The sequence below is a fragment of the Acinonyx jubatus genome, chromosome D4, assembly GCF_027475565.1.
Source record: "Acinonyx jubatus isolate Ajub_Pintada_27869175 chromosome D4, VMU_Ajub_asm_v1.0, whole genome shotgun sequence".
NCBI classification, from domain to species: Eukaryota; Metazoa; Chordata; class Mammalia; order Carnivora; family Felidae; genus Acinonyx; species Acinonyx jubatus.
The window spans coordinates 85,888,131-85,907,528 of NC_069391.1; the positions used below are offsets into that span (position 1 = coordinate 85,888,131).

The following is a 19,398-nucleotide window of genomic DNA, read 5'->3' on the forward strand; positions in this document are numbered from 1 at the left end:
ATAATCTGCTATTCTCCAACAATTATTCTTTCATTTCAAATGCACATTAACCAAATACTGCTGAATTAAAAGCACATTCTCTCCGCATTTCAATTAACCCAGTTTTCCAGTTCTCCACAGGCCCCAACACATACCCCTTCACTTTCTCTTCTAGCTTTCTTCACTCTTGTCACCAGCTTTGTTACAAAACTTACGGGTTCTGCTCTAGGAATAATTTTTTATCCTTTCTATGTACTAATTCTTCACTTTATTGGCTATTAAAATCTCTCCTCTTTTATCCTTTTCTTTCCAAACCTGTCTTCTGGCACCCAACTAGCACAATGACCCTTCTGGCCGCCCCCCCCCCCCCGCAACCTTCCACGGCCTTCGGCATCCAGCCCCTTTGTGTGTCCAGAGGGAAGGATCTCTCTCAAGTCACCCTTACACCTTCCACCGCCTACCCACCCTCATCCATGTTTCTGATCTGTCTCGCCTTCCACTCTGCTTCACGGTCCCACAAGGTGTCACGTTTGCCACTGTGGCCTCCGCACCCTCACACGCACATCCACACCCACCCCCTGGCCAAGTAAGCTACCTACTGTGAGACCATCAGCTCTGACCCTGACACTCAATCACCTATTTTTCCATATGATTTGCTGGCAGAGGAGGAACCGGGGGAGAAAAAACTAGTTTCCACTTGTAAAAGATCCCAGAAAGACAATCCTACCTTTCCCAGGATTTGGAGGAAAAGGACTTCCAAACTCCTGATGCTTTGGCTTTAAAGTGTGTGGCCCTGACATGCCTCCAGCCTGGGTGACCTGGAATCGTGGCTTCCCATTGGTGAGCACTTGTCTCCGGGGGCTCAAGGCGGGCAGACGGAGGGGGCTCTCGGCCATGCTGCTCTGAGGAGCCAGCCCTCCTCCCGAGGGCATCTTGAGATGCAGGCTGTTAGCAAGGCTTCCGATGGCAGAGCTCAACGTGCTGCCACAGGACGAGGGGCCAGGAGTCCCAGAGTGGGCTCGGATGGGAGGAATGTGTTGGCCACTGACCATCCCAGGCCCCTGCGGGCTTCCTGATGTCCGGTGGAGACTCATGCTGCATGACCTTCCATTCATTCTGAAAAAACCCGTGGCCAGGATGGTCAAGTATCCAATGGAACTAATGAGTCCTTTCAGGCAAAGTCCAATAAGTTATCCATGGTGTGGGTTATTAGCCTGTTTAAAAAAATAAATGCAGGCATTTTTAAAGGTAAAAATGAAAATAAGTCACAGTGAATTTTCAACCTGTGTAGCATTCACATAAGGAGGAAAAGAAGCAGTCTTAGCAAAAGAGCCTTTTATGCAAGGCAGGGTCATCAAATACATGGTTCATTGGCAGGCACTCTCCCTTCCTGCATTCACGGTAGACATGGGTTATGGATCACTGCATTGTTGTATTTACCACTGAGCCCTTCTCAATACAGGGCTCTTGGCAACTACAACCAATCAACTGGTGCCAGCTTGCAGGATGAAACTTATTTTGCTCCCCAGAGGATCTGTCCATCCTAGTTCACTTCCGCTACAGTGAGTCTTAGGAAACCCAAAGCATCACCTCGTGAGCTATGAGACCAATGCTTCAATGTTTCCAGGAAACAAACCAAAGATATGGCCTCTGAAAAGGATGTCAAACCACCTCTGATTTTTACTGTAAGAGCAAATTTTTCACAGTCCCTGGATTTACAAAAGATAAAAATACAGGCCTGGGATTCTCGCAAAGACGTCATATGCCCATATATCCAAACACAGCAACATGATGATTCTGAGTTATGGGGATGGCAAAAGAATCGACATCACCATACTCTCACCTTCTATGAAGGCCCTAGAAAAGGAAAAAGTCTGTGCAAAACACTTTATGGAAAGCATAACAAAAGAAGAGCCCTTCTAACGGTAAGTGTGTCCACCATACTCCACATACAGTAAATCAGCCATTCACCACCCCTTTCCTCAAGCAGCAAAGAGAGAACCAAGGACTGATAAGACCACAGGACGTCATTATGCATCTGTGCATCATAAGGTCAGTACTCTCTGCTTACAAATCTTTAGAAAAGGCCATTCCCTGCCTTGATCTGTAACAGCCCTCCGAAATGTACACAGACTCAATGAGGTGATTAAGTGTCACTACTCCAAATGAGTGACAGACACAGTCACAATCCGCATTCTTTTCCACAGACAGGATAGTCATGAAAAGAAGCCAAAGCTGAACAAATGTAGGAAACAGGACTGAGTGCAAAGCAGCAGTGGTCAGATATTCTCAACTGGATGATTCCTGCTTTTTCTATATGACCCACTCAGTGTCTTAGACAAGTATTTCCAACCAAATCCTAAATGAGTGGCTCCATCGGTCATCAAGAGCAGAACATCACATAGAGAAAACTCTCTACAAAGAGTTTTTTTCTTTTATCCTTTTAGAAAAGCAAAAATATTTGATTTTCAAGGCAAGCACTCGCTGTGCCCTCAGAATTATGTGTTCCCATATGTTGAAAACCTTCAAAAATTATTAACAATACAACATTTGGAAAGTTTTCCTCATCCTTACCAATTTTCTACCTTATGAAGAATTCCAGGGATGCCAGGGTGGCTCAGTCGGTTAAGCGTCCGACTTCAGCTCAGGTCATGATCTTATGGTTGGTGGGTTCGAGCACTACATTGGGCTCTGTGCTGACAGCTCAGAGCCCGCTTCCCGTCTTCTGTCCCCCCTCTCTCTGCCCCTCGCACATGTGCATTTCTCTCTCTCAAAAAATAAGTATTGAAAAAAAAAAGAATTCTATTAGTCTAAGGCACCCAGGTGGCTCGGTTGTTAAGCGTCCAACTCTTCCAACTCTTCATTTCAGCTCAGGTCATGATCTCACAGTTCAAGAGATCAAGCCCCGCATCGGGCTCTGTGCTGACAGTGTGGAGCCTGCTTGGGATCCCCTCTCTCTCTCTCTCTCTCTCTCTCTCTCTCTCTCTCTCAAAAATAAATAAACATTAGAAAAAAAGAATTCTGTCACATTTCATACTACCAAGCCAAGCATTCTTGAGAAATACTCTGATATCTAACTCCCGCCCTTCCCTCCACTACAGTCCCCAAGAATGGACAAGTAAATCCAGCTTACCCAAACCTTATCATTTAAGTTGTTTTATGGAACAATAAGAAATGAACCCTGGTATCAAACTGGTTGTAAGATGTTGGTTTTTCACGTTGGAAAACTTCTAATGCATTTTCTGCTGTGTCCATTTAAAAAGAACTCCAGTGTATTATCTTCCGGTCTATTGATTCCTGGGTTGATTATGAGCAAGAGTCATTTGATGTCTCTGTGCTTTGCCAGAGGATACTGGCCATCTATTCTCCACTAATTCATAAAGTAGTGTTTTCCGGGGGCGCCTGGGTGGCTCAGTCGGTTAAGTGTCCGACTTCGGCTCAGGTCATGATCTCACAGTCCATGAGTTCGAGCCCCGTGTCAGGCTCTGTGCTGGCATCTCAGAGCGCAGAGCCTGCTTCAGATTCTGTGTCTCCCTCTACTCTCTGCCCCTCCCCTGCTCATGCTCTGTCTCTCTCTGTCTCAAAAATAAATAAAAAACATTAAAAAAATATTTTAAAAAGTAGTGTTTTCTGAGTACTCTGAACCCTGCAGAAGAGAGCCCTCATTCACTACCAACCTAAATAAATAAATAAAAGTATACATATGTTGTATCGGCAATTTGTTGAAAATACGGAATCATCCAACATGACTGGCATTATGAGTCACTAGGAGTCCATGTGACCAGTGTCTGAAGATTTGCAGACTATGCCCATTTCCAGGTTTTTAAAAATAAAGGAGTCATTTCTTTGGCAGCAATATCACATGCAAGCAGGAATTCTCATCAAATATCTGAATAAAAACACATAAGTAGGTACTTAGTATTGGGTCAGATCATCAAAAAGGTCAGTGTGCAGGAAAAATAAAGCATTAAGAAGTTAATTAAGTATCAGACACTCATACTTGCCTGTCAACCTGGACTTTCATTTTATTTTATTTATAAACTGTGCCCCTGTTTTAAATCACTTTAGGCTGGAAGTAACAACAATAACAAAAAATGCACTTAAATTTTATTACCAGAAAAGCAACAGCCAGAAAGTAAAGCGGTTGATACCATAAAGAAACGTCAGTGGGGCAGTGGCTTATGAGCTGAGAAAACCAGCCTCAAGTCAAAAATAAACTGTATGTGAAAATATGCTTAATAATCCAGTTTTCACATTAATTATGCCAACAGATTTTTCAAGCATTAGAGACCAGAATTTAAAAATCAATTTTATCTACCGATACCATAAAACTTTATATACTTTTTAGCTAGGCCATATGTTCATTTATAATCCTAGGTCCACTTGGTAACAAAAAAGGAATGAACTGCTAACTTTTAAGAAAGACACTTCCTCATTGAGTCAGAGTGGGGGAAAAAAAAAAGCACTCAATTAGAAGGCAGGACACCAGAGTTCTACCTGTGGCACATCATTTATAACTTCTTTGGACTCAGAGCTTTCATCCATAAAATAAGGAAGTTGGTCATAATCACTGAGGTCTCTTGAAATTCTGATCTTCAAAATAATTAAGATAAGGAAGATGATCCAACATACCTACTGATGGGGCGCTTGGGTGACTCAGTCGGTTAAGCATCCAACTTGGGCTCAGGCCATGATCTCATGGTTCATGAGTTAGAGCCCCACATCTGGCTCTCTGCTGTCAGCACAGAGCCCAGAGCCCACTTCGGATCTTCTGTCCCCCTCTCTGCCCCTGTCCTGCTTGTGCTCTCTCTCTGTCTCTCTCAAAATAAATAAACTTTAAAAGAAAATACCCACTTATAAAGATCAAGCATAAATATGTAGATTTTATACCTGTGACGTTTAAATCGAGGGGACAGGGTAAACATGGAAGCAAAAATAATAATCTCCATCCACTGCATCAAAGCAAGAGCTGGTAGGAGGCTCACACACCAGCAGTGCGCCGAAAGACAACACCTAAAAGACAACCTTGAAAAATGGTATCCGGATTAAGTTTGCCTGCGCTTTGACAAAAAGTGAAATCATAACTCATCAGTATCAAAATCTAAGTGGTAGGATTCCACTGGGAGAGCATCCTTCTATTTAAAAACTTACTCAAGTTTCCCAGAATTACTTTTTCTTTCATCCTCTACCCAGTACCTTTCCCCAAGGTATCAACAGAAAAAAAAAAAAAAGAAGAAGAGAAAGGAAAAGCAAGGAACATCCAAAAGTACAAATTTATGGTATTCTGAATCTGACATATTGATACATTTAGAGTTTTTAATACTCCATCGGTTCAAATAATAAAAATGTTCATTTTGTCAAATGAGTCAATGTGAGTTAATATATTCTTCCTTTGACCACTTTCAAACTCCTAAAACATCCTCCTTTAAGTCAGGTCTAAAAGGAAATTACTTAACTGCTAAGGAAACTCAGCCACAAAACCATTTAACGATTTCACTAGTTTTCTGGAAAAGCTATGACTTTGATCAAAATACAAAATCATGACTCTACCTTCTACCCAAGACTCTAGGCACTGCGGCTCACAGATTAAAAGATTCAACAAATGGAAAGCAATGTTAACTCATCCATTCAAGAGCATTCCAAAAACATGAGTTCCATAATGCCTATTTACAGCCAAGAGCTCTTTCTTAGTAAATATCATTAATAAACTCATCTAGAGTCATAATTCATCTGATGAGCCAGTTAATTATTAATTTTCATACATCATTTCATTTCCTTAGGCTACATTTAGCCTTTGTTACATTTTCCATTCCTTATGCCACAAGCATTATTCTTACCCCGCACAGAAAACCTGATAATGAGGCACAAAATACTGTCAGCAAACAAACTGCTCCTGAATTGGTTTCTTTATATACATCTAAGCCATCTAAAATAGAGGTTTTATTGATTCTTTTTATTCTTTTCCCTTCAGGTTAATGATTGTATAATTTCATTAACTGCTTTTTCAACGTCTCTGCCTTGATCATTAATAGACCCGAGCTACTCCCCTGTGCTTCTCCAGTTATAGCATTTGTAGCCTGAAGAATATAGAAATGAAAAGCCTATTGACAGATAATGTAAGTTACTCTCATGCACGGCTGCGGTGTGAAGCACATTTTGCAATTCAATCAAGGACAGATAGAGCTGAATGTTCTTAGATCCCAGGAGTTCATTTTAATAAGCAGAATGTACCTTGTCCTAACACAGGTGACTGACTCCTCAGAAAAGACTGTATAAACAAAAACCAATCGTGTAAGTCACTTTATTGGCAACAATATAAACACAGCTATATTAGATGAAACCAATAAATCAAAATTATTCTTGTCTCCAATTTTAACGAGAGGAGAGTGCAAACATGTGCCCGTGAACCTGGAGGATATTATACAGGAAATGCCTTGGATGTGTACAATAACGTTTCTCTAAATTGGAAGGGAGGGTACTGAATTATGATAAAGTAACCCACAACAAGGGAGGGTTGACCATTTCTGTGGTTTTATAACTTTATTCAGTGAGACCGACAGATTCACAGACTTCACAACAGAAGTTACACAGGAACAGAGGGGGATGTTTCCACATCAGTGAGACGTGGAACACAAACTTAGGGAGGTTACACCTCGTAACCACCACATGTAGACCACACAGTCGTGCAGGCAATGCCAAGGACTGATGTTGGTAATGCTAAGAATATTAACATATTTATTCTGAACACTATGATGTACAGATATTACTCAAGCAATGTAATCACCAATAAGATACAATCTTAAAAAAATCAAAGCAGTGAAGCACTGAGTTCTATCAATTAAAAAATATGAAGATAAACTACTGTTCCCTCCAGAGATTCAAGACCTTTCTGTCATTCAAGACCACTCAGAAAAGACAATATAATGAACATTATGGATCTCATCTAATAGGACCCCTGACTGTCTTATCTTTGGATTCATTTCAACCCTTACCTATCTAGAAATACACATATTCTAATTTTTCTATTTTTCTATGTTGTAAAAATTTCCTCAATGAACATCATCTTCCCTAAGTATGGTGTAAAATATCTGGCAGTACCCTTCTAAACTTAAATTAACAGCTAGGATATTCAAAATGCAGGTAGTAAATACAGACAAAGGTAAGAAAAAGGGGGAAGGAGGCCGGACGTAGGAGAAAAAGAAATGATCAAGTCCAATTCAGAAATTTATTCTCTAAGTCAATCATAACCTAAAAATCAAAGCAGAATTGAGAACCTTCCACATAAAACCAATAATTACAGATTACCAAAAGAAATTCAGAACCTTCAGGAAAACACTACTGGAAGGTAACATTAAAAGTTCAGTAACCTCTCTTAGAATCCCCGCTCCATACTTCAATCCATCTATATAACTCTCATACACCCCTAGCTCACTAAATGTCACTACTTTTAGTAGTAATTACCTACAAATGTTTCATTTACCTTGCCTCAATCATGAACTCATCAAGGAGTAGGAAAAGTTCTAGAAATCTGTGGCCCTACCACAAATGGCAAGGGAGAAGGAAATCATTAGGACTGTAAGAAATCACACAAAATGAGAATGAGCTTGGAAGCAAAAGGATTTTTTTAAGACAAACACAGGTATGTTCAGGAAGGTAACCATGCCGTGGCCGTAAGTTTAACAAAGCACTAAAGTTTCTAAAGCAGCGTTTTTCAAACTGGTGGCAGACTGATAGTAGGCCCTGCAATCAATTATTCAATACTGAAAGTGTTTTGTAATGAAACAGAACTGACTAGAATAAAAGAGAAACTATCAGAGTACATCAGATGTATTAATGGTTAAGTACTGTTTTACTTCAGTTTACTTGTGGGTATACGTGTCTGTAGATCTTAATGCATATAGTGTATTCTGGGTAAGATGAGAAAAATGTAGCTTATTGTGCGTTACAGTCAAAAAGACACAAAAGCCACTGTGATAAAAGCATTTAGACTATCTGCCTGCCCAGGCATCTACAAAGAGAAAAACCTACAGGTATAGATAGAGCTGAATAGCCAAAGTCAAACAAATATCAAAATATAGCTGCATTAAATAAGTATTATTTATTTTAATTAATTAATATAAATTATATATATGTACACATATACATATAAAGTAGATCTATAAATTTGACATTTTTGGCTTTGTAAAACATTAGGATTAAATAATAAAAGGCTGTCCTACCACTGCTATCTTTCACTGTGTATTTGACTCAGTAAATATCATTCGATCAACATCAAACAGATCGACCAACTAACAGAATTAGGATCAAAATGACCCACAATTTTAGTTCTTCTTCATTGTAGAAGAGGGGAGACCTTCCCTGAAATAGAACTTCATTCTCACAATGCCAAAGGGGGACAAGTTTAAATTAACACATAACTGCCCTTCAGAACTGAGTTTTTCCAAACGGGTTCTTAATAGGAGTTAACCATCAGATCCCATGAAGAGGAATTTGAAATGGAAAAATGAACACATTCCTTATGATGTCACCACTGAATTAATTACCTGAATTGCAAAGGGTGAACACCACATGGCCATGGTCTGAGACACAAAGGCTTCTTCAGAAATATAAAGGAAGAGTAACTGGCTGGAGTTTTTTCTTTAAAAACAAAAACATAAACAAACCTCCACCTTTATACAAGAAGATACAAAAGTAGTAAAATTTGGCAAATGAAAAAGACATTCTTTGTCAGTCTTTGAGGACAAATGACTACTCGGTCTGTGTGAATAGCTATTTACACAGCTAAAGATCACAATCCTTTCAAAAAAGTAATAAATATCTACTTATGGAAGATTCTAGAAGTAAAACTGAATTTATCACTCACTAAACCAAATATTCAAGCATATTAAAGTGTCCCCCATGCCATGTATCACTGAACGATTTCTTTCCTTCAGTGTAGTTATTGCTTAAAAGTGACCAATAAAACTATTTTTAGTGTTGGTAGACAAAAGTTTTACACAAGTTAAATTATGTTCGCTGACATCACTGCAGAAGTATGAACATTCACAACAATGACTAGTCCCTTAACCAACATGACAACATATTTATTTTTAAAAAAAGGGGGGAAGGATAAAGAAAAAGAAAAAGAAAAAGAAACAAAGAAAGAAAAGAGAAAAAAAGAAAAAACCAACATGAATGACTCAGTCAAGTTACAGAAAGAAGTGGAATCTACTGGTCATGCTGAAAAGGTTGGGAAAACATTAATCCATTTCTTCACACACAAGAAAAACAAGAACTTGTACACAGCCCTGGCATCTGGTTAGCTTTCTGTGTATAGTATTCGGCAGGCCTGGAAAGGAAACTTCTTAGATCTGGCTCGGAACTTGAGGAATAACTGATATTCAGAAAGCCTGAGCTCTATCAAGGCCCCTGGCACGGGGTCTGACCTCGTGCTGTAGCCCTACCTGCCCATCTGCAGTCCCGCAAGGCTTGCTGCACCTGAAGGAATGTGCGGCTGCTCCCATTCTTGGCCTTGAGGAGATCTGATCGGACGAGAAGGGCCCCATCGGCTTCCTCCATCTCGGGTCTGCTCTTAACTATGGACAGCCCTCATGATTCCAGTCTTCCAGACAAATCCCCTGATCCTGTTCCCAACGTGGATCATAATTGGATCCTTGTCTCTGTTCTTACTTACTGCTTTCGAGTCCACATGGGTGGTCCTTCCCCTCCTCACTTCTCTTGCCCCCTTTTTCCCCAAACCCACATCCTCAGTACCCTCCAGGTCCACCCCAAATACCCACTTTAGGCCTTCCCCCAACCTCTGTTAATATATGTACCTGTTTGTAAAACGGTTAGAACTACGCTATTGTACGTGGTTCACGGAATTACTCACAAACAATGAAAACTCGTAGCTAAAAGCTGGGAAACAAATACAGTAATTTCGGCCCTGAGACCAGGCACTTCTTTTGATGTGGGGGGGTGGGTGGCCCTCACAGAGGAACTGTCAAATGCATCTGGAGATGGATGGTGCAAGGCGCATTCTCCTTGCTCACCCCGCACTGGCTCTGTGCTGTATGCTTCGCTCCTGTCTATGGTCTCCCTATCAGGCCCTCATCGGGACAGAAAACACAGCTTCTGTTCTGCTAGTGTTTTCCTTGATTCTATCATGTTAAGTGACACCTGGCCAACTAACTCTGCAATCTCAACTGTTCTCATCATCTTTAAAAAATTTTTTAAATGTTTTTATTTTATTTTTGAGAGAGAGAGAGAGCACACACGAGCGAGCAGGGGAGGGGCAGAGAGAGAGATCATGAGATCATGACCTGAGCCGAAGTCAGAAGCCCCTGAGCCACCCAGGCGTCCCTGTTCCCACCATCTTTAAAGGGAAATCCAAATTATCTGACCGACTAAAACGTTGTTATGTCAGCAAAGAAGACAGCCCCAGGAGTACATATTGAATCATCCAACTTACATAAGGTATTTTTAAAGACAGGCAAAATTAATATATCTGTTAGAAGTCAAGGCTGTGGCTAGGGAACACGGTGACTGGAGGGCAGTGTGAGAGATGTTTCTGGAGTGTTGACAACATTCTATTTCTTGATCTGAACACCAGTTGCTCAGTTGTGTTTAGCCCATGAAATTTCATCAAGCTTAAGATACGTGTACTTTTCTGTATGGATATTTTATTTCAGCCCAATAAAGAAAAAACTCTGCCTGGAGTAAATGGAAAACCTGGAACTGGGGCATCTTTTATCAAACGACAGGTTAGAGTCATTTAAAGATTCTGTCATACGCTTCATCCTCCAGGACAGAGTAAGGCAGCACATTTTTTTTACCGCATAGATTTCCTACATGCTTGTTTATTTTTAAATTTGATTTTCAATCTTAATGGATCCTGTGAAGCAACCAAACAAGTGAAAAGTTGGAGTCAAGTCCCATCTTTCTACCTTCTTTCTAATACCCTCTACAGAGAATAATTACAGAAACACAGAAAATGACTTCTCCAGGGAAGCGAGTGTGGCCTGGATGCCACTTCCTGAATTATCTTCTTCAAGAGGTACTTCATCTATATTCGGCAAGAATTACAAACTAACATTCCAACTCCAGAGATCACTACCTACAATACGCGAGGGACCAAAGTGAAAAGATTGTCCTCAGATTTAATTTACTAGCAAGGAAGAATACTCAGAGGAAAAAAAAAGACTGAGGACACTCAGCTCCCTTTCGAAACAATGGAAACACCCCTTTCTGCCGTATGAATGAAGGCAAGGCTGGTAACAAATGTTAGTTTGCTATTACCTAACCTCCCCCACCCCGCCTATTTTGGCCCAATAGGAATTTCACCTACTAGGGGAACGCTGGAGTCCACCCCACCTGCCCCCCTCCCCTCAAAAAAGGTTGCTTTTCTTATTTGGAACGAAGATCACTTCCAAGCAAACCAACAACAGACCTCAGGTATTCGGTCTCTGACAAACCGACTACCCTTAAGTAACTTGGGTGGAATCAGGCATCAGAGAAAAGAGGCCCTCTCCCAACTGGCCTACCGTGAACCAGGAAGACAGGGAGCAACAGCAGCACTGGGACTTAAGTGCTCAGGCTCAAGAACTGTTAAGTCCTTCAAGCAACAATGACGACCTCAACAGCCAGTAAGAAAAAGTGTTTTTGGAAAGTAACTGGGAAAGAACTGTCCCCTACTCCTCTCAAAGGCACTGGAGGGTCTAGTCCGGCTGCCACAGACAACTAATGGCAACTGGAGTGCATTCGCGTGTGACCCTTAAACTTCAGCAAGTTCCCAACTGCAACACATGATACATAACATCACACACTCCTGTCTCTACGTGGCTGCAAGCTTCCCCCTAGCCTTCTTTGTGAGCAGATTCTCTTTTCGCAAACCTTCGCAGGACGCACTTGTTCAACACGTTACCAAGGAAGTAAAATCCGAGGAGGGACAAGAGGAGAAATGGGAAGATTTAAACCAAACAAGTCAATTTTGTACAAAAGAAAAAAAAAAGAAAAAAAGCTTCCCAGCTTAGCGTAACAGAGGGTGCTCTAATGGAGAACGTGACACAGGGGGAAAGGGATGTCTGGCTGACTCCCAAGGCAGAAATCATGACTCATCAAAGCTTTCAGTGGGGACACAGAGACTTCACATTAGTCTGGAGCTCACCTTCAGGCCAAGAAACGCTCTCTGCGCTGGAAACTAGGAAACTGCAGTGTGTGTCCGGCATCGGTACCAACCGGCTGTGAGCAACTGGACAAAACCCTGCGAGTGTCTGGCTCCTGGTTTCCCCGTTCACAGGTGACCCCATCCATCGCCACGGTCCCTTCCAGCGTTCACCGTCTGTCTATACTTGATATTCCCCGGTCCTTTTCCCAAAGGGAACTGGTCCGCTGGGGGGAGCTGCGGTACACCCCTCCCCCCACCCAGCCCGACCCAAACTCCGCGGAGATACTGAGGTTCTGGAAGTACGTGACCAGGCGGTGCAAAGCCCTTTTCTCTGCAAAGGGGGCCCGCAGTTACAAGAGTCCCGTCCCCACTGATGCTGCTCCCCGTGATTCCGGAAGTACCCTCCACCCCAGGCCCCAGGCCCGAGTTCAGATGCTCCGGGGATCCGGGCCTCCCAGATGCCCAGGAAGCCTCGCCGCGGGGTGGGGAAGACGCAGCAGAGGGGCGGGGGCCTCTCCAGGCGGGAGGAGGACGTGGGAGATCCGGAGAGGTGCTGGGGACCCACTGGACGGGGAGACGCGCCTGGGGCAGGGCTGGAGGAGAGCAAGCAGCGCTTATCTGACCCCGGCTGCCCTCCCGCCCCAGGTCCCAGGCCCGAGTCACCAGGCTCCCCCAGCGGAGGGGCGGGTCTGAGCGGGGAGGCGACAGGGAGCGGCTGGGGTGCGCTGCTGTGACCCCGCCACTCTCCGGCCGCCTCTGACCCCAGCCCTCGGCCCAGTCCGCGAGCTAGCGCAGCAAAACAAAACAAACTCGCGCTGGTTTCCTGTTGTGCAACCCAGTCCTGAGTAAGTCCGGGCCGAAAGGGCGCCGCCGCCGGCCCACGGCGGGGAGCCCGGGCGGCGGGGACCCGCGCGCTGTCCTTCCCGGCCGAGCTGGGACGCCCGGGCAGCCGCGGGCCCCGCCAGCCGCAGCGCCCACGGAACCGGTGCCCCAGCCCCCGGGTCTCCTTCCGCGTCTTTCCTCCCAAACATCCCGGCGAGTCGAGGGCGCGACCCGCGAAGCCAGAAACCACCTTCTCCCAAAGCGTGTCCCTCCAGGTACCTAATTGAATCATCCATAGGATGACAAATCCGTCCGGGCCAAGTTTTCCAGACACTTGGGCAACTTCCTCGTCCCCGGGGTGATTTGTCAGCTCCAGTGAGTAACTTGGAAGTGTCGCTCGGGGCAAGGTGTGTGTGTGTCTAGGGGAGAACCTGGTGCTCACTCACGCTTTCCAGAGAGCAGCCCCGACCGACTGCAAAATACACACAGGGTCATTTACAGGGACGGGAGCCGTGAGCACGACAGAGTGCCCGAGACTGAGACATTCTCCAAACAGTGCTGACATTCTGTCGGCCCCAGAGAAGTGTAAACGCGGAGTGACGAAGCCGAAGCCGGCGGGGAGTGCGAGCGTCTGGGTACGGCTGCGCATTCTGCGGCGTGGGAGGCGATAGTTATAGACCTGGCGGCTGCGGGTGGCGGGACCGTCCCAGCGACAAGTTCAAGGACCCCCAACCGAACGGCCTCCTGGAGCAGTGGGGACCTGGTCTCGGGCGAGGTGCGAGCGTGCAAAAAAATGCCCTTGGTGGAGCTTCACAAACACGTGGGAGCTGGAAAAGGCAGCTTCAGCCCCGTGTGTGTGCGCGCGCGGGACCTCACGTCACCCCACCAACTCTCCTCCAAAGTTTCCCTTCAGTGGGGACTCCTGGGTGGCGTGCAGGACCACAGCCGCGCGTCCTGTAACTTGCCTTCATTGTGTGGCCCTCTGGCCCCTGCTGTTCAAAAGAAAAACCAAAAACAAAATCTCCTCCTAATTAAAGAAACTTTAATACCTTGTGGATTTCCTCTCCGTCTTCTACACCAGGCGCTCTTAGGCAACTGACAACAACACGGCTTGATCACTAATTGAGGGCTGCCAACAGATCTGTCCGAAAATCTGGGGCTTGGGGGGCGGGGTGCGCGTATCCTTAAACCCGCGCAAACGCCACTGGCTCCGCGTGGAAAACTAATTCTAATCCCTAGTTTGTATCTCGGAGCGTTAACTCCCCCGCACTCTCAAGCGCCGGTTTGTCCCGACTCTCGCCTGCGAGCAAAGTTCCTATGGTAGCCACTTACCAGGTAACCCGGATTTCCACAACAAAGCCAGGCAGGCGTGTGGGTCCCTTCCCCTGCCAGCCTGTGAGTGACAGCGGTGGCCAGCGCTGGCGAAGAGTAACTTGGGGCTCCAGCCCTTCAGCGCGCTCCGCGGGTTCTGCCTCCTTCGGAAACGAAAACTCCCATCCAAGCCGGGGGACGGTGCGCGGAAACCCGGCCCCGGTGCCGTGTGTGCGCGCGCGTGTGCGAGGGCAGCGGCAGCAGGGGGAGGAGAAGGCAGAGGGGGGGGTGGCTGGACCCTCGGCATCAGCGCATTCTCCCCCCCACACAGACATACACACACGCAAATGTTTTTAAAAAGTTGAGTTTCGACTTTGTGCCTCGCCTGTCCCGCTCATCCTCGCCCTGGGCCGGGGGATGCGTCTGGGGGGCGGTGCGGGATGCTGGCTAATTGCTTTCGGCGGCGGTTCCGTGGGGGGGGGGGGGGGGGAGCGCTGGTGCGAGCTTGGACGACTGCGGGCGAGCGTGGGGGGGGGTGGGGAGGGGCAATGGCCCTGGCGCTGGTGCCCTTGCGCGCCGCGCACTGGGCTGCAGGGGCGGCGCAGTGTGGACACGGCTGCAGGGGGAGGGAGGCGGGAGGCGGAGAGCGGGGGTGAGGGAGGAGAGGCAGCCCTGAGAGGAGCATGGATAAGTGTTCATCGGCGCAAGGGCCGGCCTGTGGCCAGCTGCTTCCTGAGTGTGAGCGCTGGTGGGGGGCGGGGAGGGGGGCGGGGAGGGGGGGAGGAGAGGGAAGAGGGTGGAGACGGGCTCGCTGGTCACCAGGCTGGCCAATTCGATGGCTGAGCTTATGTCTCCCTCTCCACGCGTTCACACACACTGTCCCTCCCTTGTGCCTGAGCGTTTAGGAACTCCAGAACAGGGTACAGCAGCCAGGCACTCGGCCGCCTTCTTGGGCCTTATTTGTTGAATTGGCTTTTTTTTTTTAACATGAAAAATGTGTCAGCTTTTCGACGGGATCTGATGTCAAATGGTAAAGAACAAGTGAAAAAAAAAAAAAACCCAAGAGTAAAATGGAGAGAGAAAAACTTTTTAAAAAGTGGTACATGGCAAAAGTATCTTCTAATATACAGTATTCGGTGAACACAACTTCAAAAATGGCTAGATGAGGCACAGAGGCCGCCCTTGGCATCTTTTCTAAGTAAAGGATAGACAGAGAAGAAATGGAAATGTTACTCGAATATAAAATTCTAACAACAGGCTGTTAGAAATGGAGGCACACTCCCTGCATACAGTGAGTGCATCTATACAGTGGCACTTTCTCCTTAAGAATTCAATACCCTCGCCTTCATACCCCACCTAGGCTGTGACCCCAGCTTTTCTGAAGAGGTTGTCCCCAGAAGGCCAACTATCCTCAGTGGTACAGCTGGAGATGCACAGACTTCCATCTCGGGAAGCAAGGTATATTTAATGTACAAATATCCTCTAGTTAGGCCTTTCTGTGGTGACACTGAGAATTCCACTAGTCCTCATATTCTATTCTAGGGCTTTCGCTCAAATATAAATTGACATTCAAGTAGTAGATGCTAATGATCAAGACAGAAGCCCTCAAGTACACAAATGACTGTCCCCAGAAAACCAAATAAAATGCTGACAATTTTTATTGTCAACCAATTTCATTTCAAATGAAAATTTCATTTTGTTCTTACTTCAGAAAGAATATTACTGGAGTGGGTCTGTATCCAAGATATTGACATCACACACAAAAAGTCCATTTTCACAATACTTAGGTCTCGTTATGATCTGCTTTTCAAGACTCCCTTTAGGGAAGGCATTTTTTCCCTCTCCTAAAGACACAAACTCATCAGAATATTAATCACCAGAATATCTGTCAGCAGAAGTGGAGGGAGGGAAATAAATTTGTAAGTGCTTAGGATATGTCATTTGGTCAATGTAACAGTTTCTCTCTGTTCTTCATGTCCTTTTAAATACAAGTATCCTAGTCCAAGATGGCAACAGAAGGGTTCAACCACACACAAGAAAAGACTCATAAAATAGAAGCATGCAGCACCATCACAAAAACAAAGAAACCCAGTGGAAGAAGTTGCCCTGACTAGCCCATTGTGGCTACTTCTTGCAACATGCCTGACATTCACCAAAAAAACTCTTCCTCATTAACTCCAGCCTTCAGGCACAGAGCACCATGGGGACACTGACCCTTTAATACGTCTCGGGAAATTCTCTTCATCCCGACTCTTATACGGAGGGCTCCCCAGGAACAAGACAAGCCTGGGTGGAAACTGCAAAAAAAAAAAAAAAACAAAACAAAACAAACAAAAACCCTACCGTCTCATGATTCTAAATATGATGGTTTTCATGCATGATATGGTATCCTGGGGGTCTGAAGAAGGTTCCAAACCCCCCACTTGATGGGAACAGCTTAGCTGGAAGAGAAAAATATTGTGCTACACCCTACTGTAATCAATGGCTCATGGAAATAAAACATTGGGAAAGCTCTGAGTCACCAACCTGGAGATCCCCAAAATTCTCTTCGCTTATAAAGAGCCCCGGGATGGGAATGTCATTTTTTATTTAGGTGGGATTCTCATGAGCCTCTAACATTCCTAAGACCTTTCCTACTAAATACGTACAGCACATTGCTTGACTTTTTTATTCTTTTTTTTTTTTTTTTTTTTTTTTTTTTTTTTGCGGCCAGGAATGTAATCTGCAATGTCCTTATGTTCCATGGCATATAGTAAAAATGCAGCATTCCCAATAAAGCCCTGGAGTGACTCAGAATGAGATCTGCACCTCTTCTAGACTAAATTGGTCAGCAGGGGGAGGGGAGAGTAAGAAATGGTGGGAAAGGAAATAGTGTAGTGCAGTTATGACACCCTCTCCCTTCCCCATAAGCTCTCAATCATGGTCAGGCATCACGCCCTTCCAGCCAGAGCTGGGAACTACAATCTAGTTGGTATCTTCCAACTAGATTGTTAGATCTAGATACGTACAAGCTTGTATGTATCTCTCAACTGCTGACTCAGGGCAGCTGACTCAGCAGACAGAACCCTGCTGCCAGCTCCAGTCCAGTTCTCATTCATTTGAGAAATATTCAGTGAGCACTCTGTCCCAGGATGGTGGGGGCCGGGGGGAGGGGGGGGGTAAAGGAATGAACACTTGCAAGCATTGTGCAAGGGAAGATGTCACATGAAGCATTTTGCCCAGTGCTGGGGATACAGCAAAGCCTCAAGAAATGACGGCCCCGCCCACCGCACTTCATCGTGGCAATCACGTGGGCTTGCCACTAGTAGTCTCCCAGAGGAAGCCACGAAGCTGGAGCTCGGGAAACACTCAGAGTGAGAGGCAGTGCCAGGTGCAGCAGTCGTGAAGCCCCAAGCCCTGACAACAATGCCATCCTGCAAAATAATAGTGCCAACTCTATGAATGTGTGCAAGGCACACTGCACGTGTACAAAGTGTAAGGCATCTTGTGATTGATGTCAGAGAAGCACAGTTAAGTGTGGAGGACCAGGAATAACTTCCTATTCCATGCCACAGGCAGTAGCTTGGCTGTTTCAGCCGGACCTTGAAGGAGGGGCACCTGGGTGGCTCAGTCGGTTGAACTTTCGGCCCAGGTCATGACCTCACGGTTCTTGAGTTCGAGCCCTGCATCAAGTTCACTGCTCTCAGCTCAGAGCCCGCTTCCGATCCTGTCTCCCCCTCCCTCTCTGCCCCTCCACTGCTCATGCTTTCTCTCTCAAAAATGGATAAACATTAAAAAAAAAAAGGAAGGGGTAAGAGAATTAATAGCAAAGAAGACTGTTGCAAGTGGAAGAACCAGCATCAGAGAGACACAAAAGATCCCGTGTATCTGCTCACACCAAGCAGGAGTACAAAATAGGAACATTCACCATCTCACAGCTACAGTAGAGGAACACAGTGGACTCTCGGAGGGAACATCCTAACAACTGCAAACCCTCAGGAGAACTGTTGTTTGTGTCCGTCTGAGCGATCTGACAGCAAACCATTTACAAACTTGCAAAGAACTATGATCAGACTTCTACTCCTGTAAAGTGTCTATAGAGAGAAACAAGCTTTAACCCCCAAAGGCAGATACGCTGAGCTAACAGCCCCAGTGACAGTATGCCTAGCTATTAACACACACACACACACACACACACATACACACACACACACGGGAGCTGGCAAGAGTCCAGTTATGTAGAAAAGCAGTGGAAAAAGTCAGTGTTTGCCAACTTAAAGAGGGGAAATAAATGTGTCAGATGGAAAATTTCCATTTTACCTTCCTAAGCGAACAGTACAAACAGCGGAATGCTATCAGTGCTCGATACCATAATGAAACTGTTAAATTGATCTTTCTACTAATTCTGCCACGAGTGCAGTCAGCCCAGACTCTCCTGCTTCCACAACAGCGATGCGGTGTTTGGAAATTATTATTTACACCCACCACATTCATGGCATCATACCTCTTTTGCTTTCTAAGTTCAAAACTGTAAATCAGAGTCTAAAATGTATCACTCCACATGCGACTGACCAAATGAATTATTTTCACCATATAGTCCCTCTTCCTCTTTTTTTAATTGGTAAAATTTTTCTTCCTATTTTATACAAACCTGATTCAGATGCATCTAATGTTCTGCAAAGGTTGACAGGGTATTTCTTGACATACTGCTAACATCTATCGACAAACAGCTTTCCAAAATAAAGAATAAAGGGGCACCTGGGCGGCTCAGTCAGTTAAGTGTCTGACTTCTGCTCAGGTCATGATCTCACAGTTAGTAGGCTCGAGCCCCACATCAGGCTCAGAGCCTGGAGCCTGCTTCATATTCTGTGTCTCCCTCTCTCTCTGCCCCTCCTCTGCTCACTCTCTGTCTCTCTCTTAAAAATAAGTAAAAACATTAGAAAATCTTTTTAAATAAAGTTTGTAGACATACACAATACTCCACAGGCAGCCAGTTTCCTACTCTTTACCACTTAAATCCACACTGGCCACTTCTATATGATACATAATATAAAATTAATTACCTCATCGTAATGCTATCTATGCATAACCTGCCTTCTCTAAGTGCCTTCTAACAGGTAGAATTTACATTTCTTCATAAGCCTTTCATGGCCAAGCAATAC

At 45.0% G+C, this 19,398-nt stretch overlaps 1 protein-coding gene across 9 annotated transcripts in view; it reads right to left on the reverse strand.

Annotated features, from left to right (window-relative positions):
• Positions 1-19,398, reverse strand: part of GLIS3 (GLIS family zinc finger 3) — a 578,617-nt gene that overhangs the window by 427,483 nt on the left and 131,736 nt on the right. For 2 of the 9 annotated variants that reach the window (XM_053205317.1, XM_053205327.1), the window contains exons 1-2: positions 12,125-12,264; positions 707-1,193 (exon numbers count right to left, since the gene is read on the reverse strand). The exons of 1 other annotated variant lie outside the window; for it this stretch is intronic. In XM_053205317.1, the coding sequence (XP_053061292.1) occupies positions 707-1,094 (388 nt within the window). In that variant the 5' untranslated portion in view covers positions 1,095-1,193; positions 12,125-12,264. Of the gene's footprint in view, positions 1-706; positions 1,194-12,124; positions 12,265-13,225; positions 13,450-13,995; positions 14,251-14,278; positions 14,749-19,398 lie in introns of those variants that run through there. 6 more of the 9 variants (XM_027041132.2, XM_053205319.1, XM_053205320.1 and 3 more) reach the window with 6 other exon arrangements.